The sequence below is a fragment of the Antechinus flavipes genome, chromosome 3 (assembly GCF_016432865.1).
Source record: "Antechinus flavipes isolate AdamAnt ecotype Samford, QLD, Australia chromosome 3, AdamAnt_v2, whole genome shotgun sequence".
Classification (NCBI taxonomy): domain Eukaryota; kingdom Metazoa; phylum Chordata; class Mammalia; order Dasyuromorphia; family Dasyuridae; genus Antechinus; species Antechinus flavipes.
Genome location: NC_067400.1, coordinates 49,461,582 through 49,479,997, shown reverse-complemented (window position 1 = coordinate 49,479,997; position 18,416 = coordinate 49,461,582). Strand labels below are relative to the sequence as shown.

At 36.5% G+C, this 18,416-nt stretch overlaps 1 protein-coding gene across 1 annotated transcript in view; it reads right to left on the bottom strand.

The window, feature by feature from the left end:
• Positions 1-16,461, bottom strand: part of SLC9A9 (solute carrier family 9 member A9) — a 719,994-nt gene extending 703,533 nt beyond the window's left edge. The window contains exon 1 of the mRNA XM_051983329.1: positions 15,864-16,461. Coding sequence (XP_051839289.1) covers positions 15,864-16,035 — 172 coding nt within the window. The 5' untranslated portion in view covers positions 16,036-16,461. The remainder of the gene's footprint in view (positions 1-15,863) is intronic.
• Between the last annotated feature and the right edge of the window lie 1,955 nt (positions 16,462-18,416).

The window sequence follows — 18,416 nt, the reverse complement described above, 5'->3', positions numbered from 1 at the left end:
TGCTGTTTGTTTGCTTGGTTTTTTCCTTATTTTTTTTCTTTTGATCTGATTTTTTTTTTTTTGTGCAACATAACAAATATGGAAATATGTTTAGGAAAATTGCATATTTTTAACCTAAATTAGATTGCTTGCTGTCTTGGAGAGGGAAAAAATTTGGAACACAAGATTTTATATAGGTGAATGTTGAAAAATATCTTTGCATGTATTTGGAAAAATAAAATACTATTAAAGTAAAAGAAAATTATATCCTTTGTGAAAAATTAGACCTAATCAGAGAGAACTAGTGAAGAATAACAAATATCCAGTGCATCCATGATAGAAGCCAAACCAGGCAGGTAATTAAAGAGTTGAGGGACTACAGCAGCTTAGAGCAGAAAAAGCAAATATGAAAGGATAGGAGTGGGATGCAGGATTCAGGAGGAAAAGTACTGAATTTGGAGACAGAGTATCAATTCAAATAAAACTACCAAAACTACTAATAAATTGGTAGTAACCAGATAATAACTTAGTAGTAATCAGGTAATAACTTGATAGTAATCAGGTATAACTTCCCCTCTCTGGTTCTTGGTTTTTATTTATTTGTAAAATGAAGGGATTGGGGTCTATTTTGGCTTTTAGTCTTGTGTGCCAGGAAGTTGTTGAAGTCAAGTAAGGTTACCCTGGCAGGCAGGCAGATCTAGTTGAAAAAGAGGTAACTGTGAGGGGTCTAGCCAAGTACTCAGTGTCTGGGAGATCTAGTAGCACTACTCTGGTTGGGATAAAAGCCCAATACCCAAGTATCAGAAGAATATTGACATGGGATGGAATAGTAAAAATCATCCCAAAACATGATTCTAAAACTGAGACAGAAGGTCATGGGAGCTAGATTTAGAACTAGTTGAGTCCTTGATATTCACCTAGTCAGATGCCATCTTTTGACAGATAAGGAAAGTAAAGTTACTTAGATAAGTAGCATAATTGACATTTGAATTAAATTTCAAATTCTTCAAATTCAGGTTTCTTCTGTACTATTCTATTTGTTTTTAATGGAGAAGCATAAATAAGTTAGATGAAAGCCAGCTGTTAATGCTGGCTCTGCTAATTCTGTGACTTGAGGCAAAGTACTTAAGTGAGAAGAATCAAAACAGGTTCTTACTACCTCTATTTCTTCAGTTTAGACAATAGATTTTTTTTTTTGTGCTTGATGTGGGGAAAAACCTGCAGGAGGGAGGAGGAATGATTCCAGCTAAATTATGTCCAACTTTTCACCATCCCATTTGGGATTTTCTTGGTAGAGGTACGAAAGTAGTTATTTCCTTTTCCAGTGTGTACCCATATTACAGATAATTGAGACAAAACAGGGTTAAGTGGCTTGCCTAGGATTACACAACTAGTAAATGCCTGAGGCTGAATTTGAATTCAGAAATATGAGTCTTTCTAGTTCCAAACCCAGTGCTCTCTCCTTTGTGCCACCTAGTTGTCCAGTTAGCAGTATGGAAAAGCAAAGACTAGGTTGCAGAGTTTTCAAAATGGGTGGTGCTGAGTGTTAAGATAAGGACTGTAAAACAAAAGATAAAATAGAAATGCACTAATACACTGTTGGTGAAAGTATGAATTTGTCCAACAATTCTTAAAAGAAGTTGGGCAAGATACAAAATAAACCCACATAAGTCATCAGCATTCTTATACATCACTAATAAAACCCAACAGTTAGAGTTACAAAGAGAAATTCCATTTAAAGTAACTACTGATTGTATAAAATATTTAGGAATCTATCTGCCAAGGGAAAATAAGAAACTTTATGAGCAAAACTACAAAACACTTTCCACACAAATTAAGTCTGATCTAACCAACTGGAAAAATATTAAATGCTCTTGGATTGGACAAGCAAATATAATAAAGATGACAATACTACCTAAATTAATCTATTTATTTAACACTATACCAATCAGACTCCCAAAAAACTACTTTGATGACCTAGAAAAAATAACAACAAAGTTCATATGGAAAAACAAAAGGTCCAGAATTTCAAGGGAATTAATGAAAAAAAAAATCAAATGAAGGTGGCCTAGCTGTACCAGATCTAAAATTATATTATAAAGCAGCAGTTACTAAAACCATCTGGTGTTGGCTAAGAAATAGACTAGCTAATCAATGGAATAGATTAGGTTCAAAGGACAAAACAGCCAATAATTTTAATAATCTAGTGTTTGACAAACCCAAAGATCCCAGTTTTGGGGATAAGAACACATTATTTGACAAAAATTGCTGGGAAAATTGGAAATTAGTATGGCAGAAACTAGGCATTGAACCACACTTAACACTGTACACAAAAATAAGGTCAAAATGAGTTCATGACCAAGACATAAAGAATGAGATTATAAATAAATTGGAAGAGCATAGGATAGTTTATCTCTCAAACCTGTGGAAGAGGAAGGAATTTATGACCGAAGAAGAACTAGAGATCACTATTGGCCACAAAATAGAAAATTTTGATTATATCAAATTGAAAAGTTTTTGTACAAACAAAACAAATGCAGACAAGATTAGAAGGGAAACAATAAACTGGGAAAACATTTTTACAGGCAAAGGTTCTGATAAAGGCCTCATTTCCAAAATATATAGAGAATTGACTCTAATTTATAAGAAATCAAGCCATTCTCCAATTGATAAATGGTCAAAGGATATGAACAGACAATTCTCAGACGAAGAAATTAAAACTATTTATAGCCATATGAAAATATGCTCCAAATCATTATTAATCACAGAAATGCAAATTAAGACAACTCTGAGATCCCACTACACACCTGTCAGATTGGCTAGAATGATAGGGAAAGATAATGCGGAATGTTGGAGGGGATGTGGGAAAACAGGGACACATTGCTGATGGAATTGTGAACACATCCAGCCATTCTGGAGAGCAATTTGGAACTATGCTCAAAAAGCTATCAAACTGTGCATACCCTTTAATCCAGCAGCAGTGTTACTACTGGGCTTATATCCCAAAGAGATCTTAAAGATGGGAAAGGGACCTGTACGTGCAAGAATGTTTGTGGCAGCCCTGTTTGTAGTGGCCAGAAACTGGAAAATGAATGGATGCCCATTAATTGGAGAATGGCTGAATAAATTGTGGCATATGAATAATATGGAATATTATTGTTCCGTAAGGAATGACCAGCAGGATGAATTCAGAGAGGACTGGAGAGACTTACATGAACTGATGCTAAGTGAAATGAGCAGAACCAGGAGATCATTATATACCTCAATAACGATACTGTTTGAGGATGTATTCTGATGGTAGTGGATCTCTTCGATAAAAAGAGCTTTAATTGATCAAAGATGGACAGAAGCAGCTACACCCAAAGAAAGAACACTGGGAAATGAATATAAACTGCTTGCATCTTTGTTTTTCTTCCCGGGTTATTTCTACCTTCTGAATCCAACTCTTCCTGTGCAACAAGAGAACTGTTCTATTCTGCACACATATATTGTATCTAGGATATACTGTAACCTATTTAACATGTATATGACTGCTTGCCATCTGCGGAAGGGGGTGGAGGGAGGGAGGAGAAAAATCAGAACAGAAATAAATGCAAGGGATAATGCTGTAAAAAATTACCCTGGCATGGGTTCTGTCAATAAAAAAGAAGCACTTAAGAATGAGGGTTTTTATTTTATTTTTAATTTCTAATTTTTATTGTAAGGACAATTTTCAATGTTTCTTTGTATATCCAGTGCTTGTATAGTGCCTGTCATTATAAGGGCTTAATAAATGTGTATTTCTTAATTTTTTGTCACCTTCATATGTTCAAAGAAGGAAGGCAGGTACATTTTTCAATTCTTCTTTGTGGTTTAGCTTTGTTGTTATAATTACCCAGACTCAGGGCAGACTTAGTGTTCTTTTTGTTTATTTGCATTGCTTTTGTTGTTGTTGAGTCATATCCAAATCCTTGTGACCCATTTGGGTTGGGTTTTTTTTTTTTTTTTTTTTGGCTTCTTCCATGAAACAACTATTCCCCCAACATTCTCTCTGTCATTTCCTTATGGAAGCTTTCCTTGCTCGCCTGTCAGGTTGCCAGCCTCAAATCCCTGACCAATTCCTAGTCTTAGTCTTAATACAATGCCTTTATTGGTCCTGCACAGCTGTTCACCCTGAAAGAATTCTAAGTCTAATACCATCTGCCTATTCATGATGACAAAAGGTCAATCAATGGGATGACTAAAAAAAATCAAGTTTGGAAAACTTGAAGTGCAATTTTGACTCATTTATTGTTAATATTGAGCAAATTCATGGAGTAGTCTCATTATGCTATGTAAATACACCTATTTTAGAAACTTTTAACATTTAAAAAGTTCAAGAGACACAATTTCTGGATAATTAGTTATTTTATTAATAAAGTCAGCATTTTAATAAAAGGGGTCAGTGGAGCTCTCAAATGACAAAGAATCTCACAGAAGGGGCAGGCTCAAGGGTTACATGACCTTGGAAAAGTGATGTTTCAGAAGGCAGCAATCAACCCTGATTAGTTAAGAAGGAGAGAATGAATTTTATAATGAGGAGCGAGGTCATTCTAATAAACTTGTATAATGTCATTTATTTCTAAATTATCCCAAATTGGGGCAGTCTAAACAAAGAATTCATCCCCACCTAAACCTCAATAGAACCCCATCTGGGTAGGGTCTGAACAAAATTGTTAAGAAAATTAATAGGCCTCGCCCAGAGAGAGTACTGGGGAAACTATTCACAACATAGCACTTTCACTCTTTTTGTTGTTTGCTTGCATTTTATTTTACTTCTCTTTTTTTCTTGTGCGGCAGGATAATTTATAAATATGTACACACATGTTGGATTTAACATATATTTCTACCATGTTTAACATATATTAGACTACTCGCCATCTAGAGTAGGGTATAGAGGAAGGAGGGGAAAATTGGAAGACAAGATTTTGCAAGAGCTAATGTTAAAGAATTTTCCATACTTATGTTTCGAAAAATAAAAAGCTTTAATTAAAAAAAAAAAGAAAGAAAATTAACAGATCTCGTTATCAGTAATGTCCTTCCAGAGCCTGAAACTTTGAAATGAGCTTTATAGAAAAGGGGGAACTCTGGATCTTCCCAAATCATTGGTTATTAATAATTATTTCTCTCAACATTAATATCTTGGAATTAAAGCTCCGAGATGGCCCCAGAACTGGGAGGACTCATGTTCAACTTTTACTCTGAAACAAGCTACCTCTTTGTTCCTGGTCTAGTCACTGAGACTTACTCATGTCTTAGGCAAATATCTAAGACCATAGGTTACAGGAAAGGTGCTGACCTGTGTGTACAGAAGAAGTTTCCTTACTAAAAGCTTCCTTCTTCCAATGAAATTGAAAGTTCAATCCTTATCTCTTATGGAATAGATTACTACCATAAGCATTTGGGGCTACAGTTTTCCAAGTCTGTATTCACTTTTTTTTCCTTTCAATTCAACTTAGCAAACATTTACTAAGCATCTTCTGTATACAAGGTATTGGCTATACATGGGGATAGAAAGCTAGTTCTACCAGAGGAAGTAATAATAATAATAATAATAATAGAAAGCATTTATATGGTGTCTACTATGTGCCAGAAATTATGTTAAGTACTTTACAAATACCTCATATTTTATCCTTACAACAATCTTGTAAATTAGATATTATTAATATTTGTAGTTTACAGATGAGGAAACTGAGTCAAATTTGCCCAAGATTCTTCAAGGTAGTAAGTGTCTGAGACTGGATTTGATCTCAGATTTTTTTTATGCCAAGTCTATTCATCAACTACTTCACACCTATTCTTCCACTATACTTATAGGTATATAAGGGTACATGATTTGAAATCAGGAGAATTCTGACTCTTATACTTACTATTTATGTAACTTTAAGCAAGTCACCTCCAAAGAATCAAATGTTGTATCCAAAATGGGTTTGAAAATTCCTTCCATAACTATTTATAGGGTCTGTGTAAGAAAACTGCTACAATCTTTAAAAAGTATAGAAAAGGGAGCTACTATTATTGCATAACACATCACACTCTCAAGGAGTTTACACTGAAATGGTAGGCACAGAAATATGATACAGAGGAAAATAAAATTTGTTTATATAAACACGCAGAATTAGTTTAGGCAATGGATAAAATGCCAGACCTGTTGCCAAAGAGAACTGAAGTAAAATCCAGCCTCAGCTATTACATTCTGTGATATTAGCAACTTGTTTAATCTTTGTAAAGTCCTCAACACTTATTAGCTATGTGATGCTGGACAAGGTACTTAATGCTATTTGCCTCAGTTTCTCATTTGTAGAAGAGGAATAATAATATTTACACCTACCTTCCAGGGTAAGAATTAAATGAAATGATTGTAAAGCATTTTATCACAGTGTCTTAGCTAGTAAGTACTATATAAATGTTAGCTATTATTATTAGTTATTATTATATAAATCTATATAATTCCATTTCTCCCCTGGCTGGCTACTCTGGGACCTCTCTCCCTTCTCCACCATGTCTGGGAAATCCCCTTTCCCTTTTCAGTTTCCTTTTTTGTGCTGTTTTCCCTCATTTGATTATAAGCTCCTTGAGGGTAAAGACTATCTTTTTCCCATAGCTTTAATCACATTAATAATGCTTGGCACATAGTGAGTATGTAATAAATGTTTATTGACTGACTGACCAGAGGAAAGAATCCATTAAAGCACTACCATGAAAAACTTTCAGAAGGAGAGATCATTTATATTTTGGGAGAGGAAGTTTATGGAAGGCAGCATGAAAGAGATAATATTTCCATGGGGCCCAAAAGAGAGAAGGAAAACTCAATGTATAAAAAGGGAGGAAGTCTACTGTATCCACATACAATGGCTTGTGCAAAGGCAATGAAACTAGAGAGAGCAGGAAAAAGGAACAGAAAACATCCTGGTCTGTCTATAACATGAAAAATAGGAAGAGGAATAGTAGGGAACAACAGTAGGCAAAGGGAGCTGGAGGTCAGTCAATCAATCAAAACATTCATTATGCATCTACTATGTACCAGGCACTGTACTAAGTGTTGGGGATGTAGAAAAAAGACAAAAGACAAGTCAAATTCACAGAATAATGATTTAAAATCAGTCTGAGATAGTGAAGGACCTTAAATGCCAGAATTAAGAATATCCCAGCAAATAGACAATAAGGAGCAGTTAAGTAGATGAAAGGGGATCAGAGTTGTGAATTCTAGCAACTTTCCAGAATTTTGAGGCACTGAGGTGTTTCAGAGAATAGAGCAACAGGGCTAGTCAGGAGGGTTTAAGTTCAAATCTAGTTTTAGATATTAACTACCTGTGTGGACCTGCTTCAGTTTCCCTATCTGTAAAATGGGGAAAATTAGAGTATTCAACTCCCAGAATTGTCACGAGGATCAAATGAGATATTTATAAAGTATTTTTGTAAAATTTAAGGTACTATATGAATGAGTTATTAATAATTATCAATATTTTATTACTATTATTATTATTTTATATGATAGAATGACTGGAAAAAAGATCATCAATTGAGTTAGCAAGCTTTTGTGTCTAGACAAGAAAAAGTGAGGGCCTCCTGAACTGGTGAGGTTATAACAGAAAGAGAAAGGAGAGAGCAGAAACAGGAGATAGTGCAGAGGTTGAGTTGACAGGACTTAACCATTGATTTAGTGTCTATCATGAGATGTAGGGATGAAGCATTGGGAAATGGTAGTACTCACCATTAACAGGGTATTCCATCTAGGGATTCGGGGACCAGATTGTTTGGACATGGTCAATGTGGGAATTTTATCTTTCTTGACTGGATAGTTTTTGTTGTTGGTTGTTGTTGTTTTAGGGAAATGATGATGAGTTCAGCTTGGAACAAGTAAAGCTTGGGGTATCATTGTTCAGGTGAAAATATCCAGGCAACAGTTAGAAATGGAGTATTGGAGTTCTGGGATAAGTTTCTTTTTACACTGAAATGTAAATGCTGTAATTTTTCAACTTTTTATAATAATAATAAAAACAGCATTTACATAGGTCTTTAATGTTTGTAAATTGATTTACAAATATTACTTCATTTTTATTCTCACAACCACCCTAAGAGGTTTTATTTTTCCCTACTTTTTTTTCTTTTGTGTTGCTCTTTATTCATCAATTTTCCCCACATATCTCTGGTCATAAGTCATGGTGAAGTTGGGCTCTGGTTAAGAGCCAGGATTCAGTGGATAGGTATAAAAAATGTATCTTGCTTTGACTATCGACTTTTTCACTTTCGATTTTTTGGTAACATTTCTAACCATATGACTTATCACAAAAAATCCTCAGGTCACCTGATATCCCCCTGGGTAATCTCCTTCCAAACCAGAAATCTGGAAATGAGTCTAGCTGCCCACAATTCAGAAAAGTCATGATGGAGAGAAATCTATACTTTCTATTGTTATTCCTGTGGTTATAGATTAAAACCATAATCACTTCAGTATTTCATCATTGCTTGTTCTGTACTAACATATGTTGCTTTGGTAGGGGGCTGGAGGTAGGAGGGGACTAGGTATCAGGCACATAGCCCTACTTCCATTCATATACCCAATGTTCATACAGGAGAAGAGCTCCATGGCAAGCCTTATACATGGTACTGAGAACGAATCTTTCTGTCCTTGTTTCTCTCTTTCCAGAGCATATTGTTAAATTCACTTTCATTTCTCAGATCACATAGAAACATACTAAGGGGAGCTTATATTCCACACTCAATAACTCTCACTCCTTATTGATGCATTCATATAACTCCCACTTAGCTCCCAACACCAAGGCTCTAAACCACCAAACAATATCCTGAAGCATCCTAGCTACTTCCTGATGTCCCTAAGGACTTTCCATAGAATTCAATCATTTTCTCCACTTTCTAGTCAATGGTGAGAGAGATGGAAAAGATTTTGAAAGGAGAGGAAGAAGGAAAGAAAGAGGAAAAGGGGGAGGAAAAGACATTGATCATGTTCTGTCTTCTCAAGCTTCTTAAAAAGATAAGAGACAGAATGGCTAAGATGACAGGAAAAGATAATGATAAATGCTGGAGGGGATGTGGGGAAACACTAATAAGTGCCATTCTGGAAAGCAATTTGGAACTATGCCCAAAGGATCTATAATACTGTGCATAACCTTTGATCCACTAGTATCACTACTGGGTCTGTATCCCAAGGAATCATAAAAAAGGAGAAAGGACACATACATGCAAAAATGTTTGTAGCAGGGAACTGGAAATTGAGTGGATGCCCATCAATTGGAGAATGGCCAAATAAGTTTATATCTATCTATCTATCTATATATATAGAGAGATAATGAAATATTACTTTTTCATAACAAATAATAAACAGGCTAATTCCAGAAAAACATGCAAAGACTTACATGAACTGATGTTGAGTGAAGTGAGCAGAACCAGGAGAACATTGTACACAGTAACTAGATCATGTGATGATCAAGTATGATGGACTTGGCTTTTCTCAACAATGCAGTGATTCAAGACAATTCCAATAGACTTGGGATGGAAATCATCAATCCCATTCAGAGAGAGAACTATGGAGACTGAATGTAGATCAAAGCACAGTATTTTTGCTTTTTTTGTTTATTTTTTTTCTTTTTGGTCTGATTTTTCTTGCATAACATGACAAAGATGGAAATAAATTTTTAAAAGATTGCACATATATAACCTATATCAGATTGCTTATCTGGGGGAATAGGGAAGAGAGAGAGGGAGAAACATTTAGAAAACAAAGTTTTACAAAAATGAATGTTGAAAACTATCTTTACATGTAATTGGAAAAATAACTATCTTTATATCTATTGGGGAAATTTTTTTTAAAAGATGAAAAAACATAAAATATGCCATGAAGTTAGCTGTCAGGGATATATAGAAATCTTCCCTATACTCATCCTCATAGAAAGATTATGAAACCTATTTCTGAATATTTATCACAAATAAAATCATTTATCATTGTGATTTGATTCATCCTCTCAGCATCCCCCATTAAGAATTATTTATTCATTAGGAAGTGTTTTTCATGTCTCTAAAGATTTATAAGATATAAATCAAAACCACAATCATTTTTTGACATCGATCTAATAGAATTTTTCCAATAATTATAGGCTTAGCATTTAGCATCTTTAAGGAAATATGTAAGATGAAATGATTCATTGTTCATTAATTCAGTATGGTTTAGGGGAAAGAGCATGAGAAGACCTAGCTTGAAACTCCTAGTCTCCCACTATGTCACAGGTCACATCTGGGACATTGAGGAAGTATTTAACATCTGCAAGCCTCAGTTTCCCCATCTGTAAAGTGAGGGGAGCCTGAAAGGTTCTTCCAGCTTTATATCTTTGATACCTCCAAACACTCAAAAACTATATATCAGTTGTATATGTCAGTCATATGCAAGATGCTGAGCTAGACACAGTGGAAGATACAAGGAAGTTGTAACACACAGGCCTTGCCTCCAAGGAACTTATATTTGGCTAGGAAGATGCACAAATACATGTACACAAATCATTATGGTACAAGGTGAAAATACAAAAAGAGAAAAAAATAATAAGATTCACAAGATCATTTTAGTCAGGGCTAACCAAGGAAATCTTTGTGAAGGAAAAAGTATTTTAATTTGGCCTTAAAATTGTACACTTTTAAACGATTGCTTGCTGTCTTGGTCAGGAGGGGAGAGAGTGAAAGATTTGGAACACAGGGTTCTGCAAAGGTAAATGTTGAAAACTATCTTTGTATGTATTTGGAAAAATAAAATACCAGTTAAAAAAGGATTTGGCCTTGCAGAAGTGTATAAATTAAAGAGGTTAAATTCTAGGCTTATGTTCTAGAGAGATCAAAGAAAGAAGAAAGGGTCTGTTATATAGAATTCTATATCTGGAGTCAGGAAGATGAAAGTTCAAATACTGCCCCTGAAATTTAAAGGGTGTGTTTCTCTAATCAAATGGTATTGTCTCTTGGAGCTTCAGATAAGACTTATCTATAGATTGGAGGACCACTTGAGATAATATATGTAACGGATCTTGCAAACCATTAAGGTGATATCACCTTAATGATATAATAATAACATTATCATTCATTATTACTAAATAGATATGATCATTGGGTAATTAAATAACTATTATTATCAGTATTATCCAATGGGTTGGAACTTGTGAAATGAGATTTATGCAAAACTGGAACTAAAAGTATAGAATCATCAAAATATATTTCATCATAATCCTTCTGTCCCTTCTACTTTTAGAATCAGAAGTGATAGAGGTCCATCCAGAAGCCAGGCAGGAAAGCCCAGTTGAAAACCTTGCCCTAGATATAGTCTGGCTGCATAATCATGGACAAGACACTGAACCTCTCACCTCTCAATGCTTCTGGCAACTCTCAAAGACAATATAAACTGGAAAAATTACTGAGCTGTGTCAGTGAAGAGTATCAATTATCCACATTGACGGTGGATGGTTAGTGGCAGTGGACAGAGCAGCAGACCTGAAATCCAGATCTAAGTTTAAATTCACTCAGATACTCCCTAATCATATGACTTTGAGCAGATCACTTAACTTTTGCCTACCTCAGTTTCCTTATCTATAAAATGGGGATAAGAAGAGTACCTACTTCCCAGGGTTGTTGTGAGGATCAAATAAAATAATAAGGCATTTTGTGAGATTGTAAGGCATCTAGCACAGTATCTGGCACATTAGCTGTTATGATGATAATGATGAAAACTCAGATCTAAAAGTTCCTAAACTCCCTCTACACCCCGCCCCAAATTTTTCACTACTTAACAAAGAGAATAAGAACTGCAGAGGCCTACATATTGACACTATTTTTAGCCTTAAACCTACATTTGTTTAGGTAGAACATACATTAACATTCTGTCTAAATTCTGAAGAAATCTCTCACATCTTACAATTATAGACAAGTAAGTTTCTGGGCCCGAGGAGAGGAAAACAAAACATTTGTAAAAGATGAAATCTTTATGTGAATTTTGAAAGATAACAAATGGAATGAGACATCTACAAAAAAAAAAAAAAAAAAAGGTCATTTGTAAAATGAGAGATCTGGACTCTGGCTTCAAAAGTTCCTCCCATGGCATCATCCTATGATCACATCAGTTTCAGGCAGAAATTGGCAAATTTTGTGGCAAAGACTTATGGTCTGATAAAATTGTAGAGCTTTTTAAAAATAAAATAAAATAAAGTCTCCAAAGATGAATAGTCAATGGCAGAGCCCAAAGTAGAACTCAGGCTTCCTAAGCTGAGCATTGTCAGTGGAATATAGGATTGTCAACAGAAAATTTTACCTGTTACCAAAAAGTCACCATCTTTTAAATCTGTATTGATCTACTGCACCAGATATAGCAGTTGAATTTAGTACCAGGAGTTAACATACTTTGTGTCATAGTGGATCATGTTATTTTTCCTCATTGATTATATGTCACCGGGATAGAGAAAAGGAGCCCAAGCTCTAGAGAAGAGTGGGAGACTGGAGACTGGTTTCTATTTCTAGACGCTTTCATTTCCTTTCTATTTCATTAGTCAGGCTACCTATCAATCTGTGCCTTTCCTAGGAAATGAAAAGGGCTCAACTATTCACTGAGTGATTAGCATCACGGTTTGGTTGCAGATGGATACGTGTGACCTGATACAGCTCCAAAGGTGACCATCGGATTGCAAAATAAAATTAGCCCCATGAGTTTTTAAATGATTCACTTCGCCCCTCCCACCTTAGCTTCTCAGGGAAAGACAGAGCTATTTAAATGCACATGGGGTCACTAGATGAATTGATTTATTCAGATAGGAAGTGTCAAATATGCTCCTTTTGGAGCCAGAACACCTCGATTCATTTCCTAGCCTCCTCCTGACTGCCAGGGTAATTTTGAGTAAATCACACTGTGCAATGGAATGGCCAGATTGGATCAGAAGCACCAAAAAAGTGACCCCATGAAGGCCACATCACCATCATCATTATCATTTCATCATAGTTAACATTTATACATTGATTTCTGTGTGTTAGGCAATGTGCTAAGCACTTTATTATTATCTCCTCTGATTTCACAACAACTCTAGGAGGTAGGCATTATTATCCCCATTTTACAGATGAGGAAACAGAGATAAGGTTTAAGTTACTTGTCCAGGATCACACAGTTAAGCAAATGCCTCAAACCTAATTTTGAACTCTGTTTTAGAGTTTGAGTCTTTGCTGGATTGTCCTGCAATATCTCAGTAGGGAAAAAAAGGTATTGTTGGTGCTTTTTTGCCAGAAATTACTTTACTTTACTTTACTTACTTAATGTAAGTGCACATTTTTTTTTTTTTGTGAGGCAAAGGACAAATATTCCAGTATTCTAAGACTGACACTACCTATCAGCAACACTCCTTAGTGAAGAAGGAATCATATTAAAATGAAATTGGGGAATAGTTTACAATAAAAATAGATGATGTTACTTTGTGGTTTTCTAAGTCAATATATGTTCACTGGGATATCCTTATGTTCCATTTCATTCTCCTTTCCCTTAGCCCCCTTCCTTTGAGCTTAATACCACTGGAGCAGATATGGTCCTTTCAAATTCTATATATGTATGATCCTACAGATCTAAATGCATAGTAACACTTAGAATATTCCGAATCTTCGGCCTGATCTTTAAAGTACCCCACAGAAATAAGTGACAACAGTAGGATGCTGTTACACATGGCTTTGGATTACACAGATTTGGATACAATGAGTCACATTATGTATCTTGGAACACAACAGCACAGAGTTGTAAAATCACAATAAAACATGATTATTCTTTAAAATGAGGGCTAGTCCTTTCTTCTGACACCAATATAATAAAGGAATTTCAGTAAGAGTGGAGCTGCTTCACTTCTGCCTTTATATACCCACTGCCTAGCATACAGTAGGTACTTAGTTATTGCTTGCAGATTGAAAGATCATGGGATTTAGTGTCAGAGAATGTGGACTCAAATTATGGCCAATGTTTACATAGTGCTTAAAGGATGGAAAAGTATATCAGATGTTATCTCTTTTGATTCCCATAATAACTCCACAATATATTACTTCCATTTTACAGATGAGGAAACTGAGATGAAGAGTCTTTAACCTTATCAGAGGCCATAAGGATAATAAGTGAGTGCCTGAGGTGAGATATATTGTCTTCCTCATTCCAAGTCCAGTTCACTAAAAGAATCATGCTCTGCAAGGTAAAAAGGCAGAGTTGGACTCACAATCCCTAAGGTCATTTGGATCCTGAAATTCTATTTAACATATGTTAGCCCAATTTTGTATCCACTATTCACTTAATTGTTGTTCATCCTTCTGTTACTTCATTCAAAGCTGTGCACTTAACTTACATTACAGCCTGTATTGGGACTTGCAAAAATCACCAATACTACTTTTATTTCCCTCCTGGAAGGTTGTTGAGTAATCTAGCCGAGAGGACTCACTCTAAAGTGATCAAAGAGTCCCAAATCAGCAGATTAGATAGCTTTGTTTAGGGGTTTAATGAATTAAACCGATGTGTGTTCAGTCATAGAAACCTAGATCTAATCATAAGAATAGCTAACATTTACTTAGTGATTTAAGGTTTGCAAAGAACTTTACAAATAGTATCATTTATAAATAGTGTCATTTGTTCCTCATAACAACCCTGGGAGATAAGTACTATTTTTATTCCTATTTACCAGCCGAGGAAACTGAGACACAGAATTGCCAGGCTCACAAATCTAGAAGTGTCTGAAGCAGGATTTGAATTGAACAAGTCCGGGTATTCTTCACCTAGCTGACATTTGAACTGCTAGGAATCCAAAGATCATCTAGTTCAAAAATATAGTGATTTAAGGTTTGCCAAGAACTTTATAAATATTATGCCATTTGTTCCTCACAACAACCCTGGGAGATAAGGGCTATTTTTATTCCTATTCACCAGCTGAGGAAACTGAGGCACAGAATTGCCCAGGCTCACAAAACTAGAAATGTCTGAGGCAGGATTTGGATTTTAACAAGTCCAGGTATTCTTTACCTAGCTGACACTTGAACTGCTAGGAACCAGAAAGATCATTTAGTTCAAACTTTTCGTTTTCCAGATGAGGAAACTGAGGCCCACAGAGTAAAGTAATTTGCCCAAGAGAAACAGAGCTGAGGAACCATTTACTCCGAGTGGGGCTTCCAAATCCCATCCCTCCAAGGCAAGTGAGCAAAGTAAAACAAAACACATCTCCATCCACTCCACCCGAAACCCATCAGTCTAAAACTCTAGGCTGGAAAACAAGGATAAAGAAATTAACTGGAAAAGCCCAAAGTTCAGAGCCGGTGGTGTCGATTACATCGGCTGGGTAAGAAACGTCAGCGTGACTGCAAAACAACCATGTTCGCGCCTGCTTGGCAAGGGGCACCCCGGGCCCGGCAATCCCGAACCTAAAACCCCGGTGGTCCCACATCCGCACGCTGTCTCTCCAGCGCGTCTCTGGGACTCTGTGGTCCCAGCCAGGCTGGCCCCTGTGGAAGTTTGCACCGAGTGAAGAAGTCCGTCTCACATCATCACCACCAAAACAAACATGAACAGCGCGTCGCTCCCTGGGTGACAATGGATTCCCGTCTGTCAATGCGATCGCCCGGGAGTGCAGAGCTGGGGACCCGCAACACCCGGCTGCGGACCCCTGGCCCCGCCAAGGCCGAGAAGGATGCCGGGCGGGTTATCTCGAGGCAGCGTCGCCCAGCCTCTCTCCTGTAGGACTAATGACATTTCCAGGTGCTTGCCGGGCCCCGCGGGAGCCAGCCCCGGTCCCTCCCCTGCGCCCAGGCAACAAGTTTCCCAGGCAGTGAATGTGACGAACGCGTCGCGGGGAGGAGGGACACACGACACTCACCGTATAGCATGGCCCCTCCAGTTTCGTGCAAGAAACGGAACCGATGGTTTTTGAATAACCATATCGTGAGGATGGTCAGAATGAGGAGGAAATTAAAGACCAGCAGCTCCACCGCGCCCTGGTGCTGGAACTGAGACTCCTCTTTGGGGGACAGGAATCGGAGACTCCCCATGGCAGTTCCTTGAGGGGCTTGCCCGAGCCAACAGCCAGGATGGAGGCGAGCCGCCCGCTCCCTCAACAACTTTTGCAAGAGAAGTCCGGGGCAGGAGGCGTACGTCCCCGGTCTGCAACCACATCCACTTAGTCGCAGCTTCGAGGCATACCGCCCCAGCTTAGTATTCAGTTGCCTTGCAGTTACAACTTCCTGTTTCTCTCTTAAAGCAGCCTTGTCTCATTTTAGTTTTTTAAAAATTTAAACTTCAGAGTAGTAGTACATCCCTGAATATTAGTATCTTTAAGCCACGTGGTCCAGCCGACGCGTCTTGAATATTGCCTAGCTTTTATGAGTGAATGTTTCCAGATCTTAGGTGATGAGTGACAGGTTCCCAACAGGCTCAGAGAGAGGTCTTCCTCCAAGAGAGTGACTTTTGAATTGTAGAGTGTTTTCCTTGCCTTGCCTTTCTTTACTTAAAACAAAAAACAAAACAAAACAAAACAAAAAACATTTTATATCTATAGAAGAATTGCACATGTTTAACATACTGGATTACTTGACGTCTAGGGGAGGAGGGAGAAAGAAGGAAGGGAGGGGAAAACATTTTGAACGCACGATATTGTTAAGGAAAATGTTGAAAATCATTCACGTATTTATTTTGAAAATAAAAAGCTTACCATGTTTAACTTATATTGGATTACTTGCCGTCTAGGGGAGGAGGGAGGGAGGAGTAAGGAAGGGGAAAATTTAAAACACAAGATTTTGTAATGGGGAATGTTGAAAATTATCCATGTATATATTTTGAAAATGAAAAGCTTACCATGTTTAACATATATTGGACTACTTGCCATTTAGAGGAGGGCCTGGGGAAAGGGGGGAGGAGATTGGAACACAGGGTTTTTGCAAGGGCTAATGTTGAAGAATTGTCCATGCATATGTTTTGAAAAATAAAAAACTTTAATAAAAAAATAAAATGAAAAGTTTTAATTGAAAAAACAATTTTAAAAGTTGGTAGTGAGAGCAAGTGGAGCCAAGAAGACAGAGATTTAAGTCCCACTTATGGCAAAAGTGTGGCTATAGAAATCACTTAATCTCTCAATGCTCTCAATGAACCCCTTTAGAATTATAAATCCCCAGCTTCTTCAATCCCTATATGGGATCTTGTAACTGAATGAGGGAGGTTATAAAATACTGATTTGTTATGAGTGTTTGCTTTGTATATCTACATACCCAGGGTCACATAAAAATTTATTGGTAGAAAACGAGTCTCAGAGAGTAAAAATTACTCCTCTCTTTAAGAAGCCTTGATAAATGGAAGAGAAAGGGCTGACTCTTACTGGTAAAAAGAGTTTCTTATACCAACAACTTTGCTATGTTGTGGGGGTCTTTACCTGGGATCCAAGGACTGTGAATTTGGAACTCATAATATTTGGTCATTGTAATTGGTTTCCTTATCTTAAGTAACCTATTTTATATACTTAATATTATTCTGAGAAAAAGTCCATATTCTTCACTAAATTACTAAAGAGTTGTATTTTACACACACACACACACACACACACACACAGTGTCAATGAAACCACAGATTTAATTTCTAATTACTTCCCTTTTTAAATTATTTTTCTTCCAAATCAGGAGAAAGACCACCTAAAGTACAAAAGTCAATGCCCAAATCCAGGATAATTATTTGAAACCTAATAAAGATCTTACAGGTCATGTAGTCTATGTCCTTCAGTTTACAGATAAGATCATTAAAAGCCAGGGGAAAGGACTATGTACATATGGAACTTTTAATATTTGTTAATTGTAATTGGTTTCCTTATCTTACGTAACCTATTTCATACACTTATTATTATTCTGAGAGTCTATATTCTTCTCTAAATTACTAAAGAGTTCTATTACACACACACACATACACACACACACAAACACACACACAGTGTCGATGAAACCACAGATTTAATTCCTAACCACTTCCCCTTTTGAGTAACTTTTTTTTTTCCAAATCAGGAGAAAAGACACCTAAAGTCCAAAAGTCAATGCCCAAATCTAGGATAATTATTTGAAATTTAATAATGATCTTACAGGTCATGTAGTCTATGTCCTTCAGTTTACAGTTGAAGTATTTAAAAACCAGGGAGGCTCTGACTTATTCACTATTGTCACTTAGGTATTAAGAAGATGAGCTGGGATTCATTAGAAGTCTGGTTTATTCCATTCACTTAACTGATTGGCTCTAAATCCAATGAACTTTCCACATCATGTTGCTTCTAATCATGCATCCGAGCACAAAAGAGATTTTTTTCTCCCCAACAAGAAGCCAACCAACATGTTGATTTGGCTCAGGTTTTTGTTATGTTTTGTTTTTAGTAGAGAAATGAACATTTATATAGTCAGTG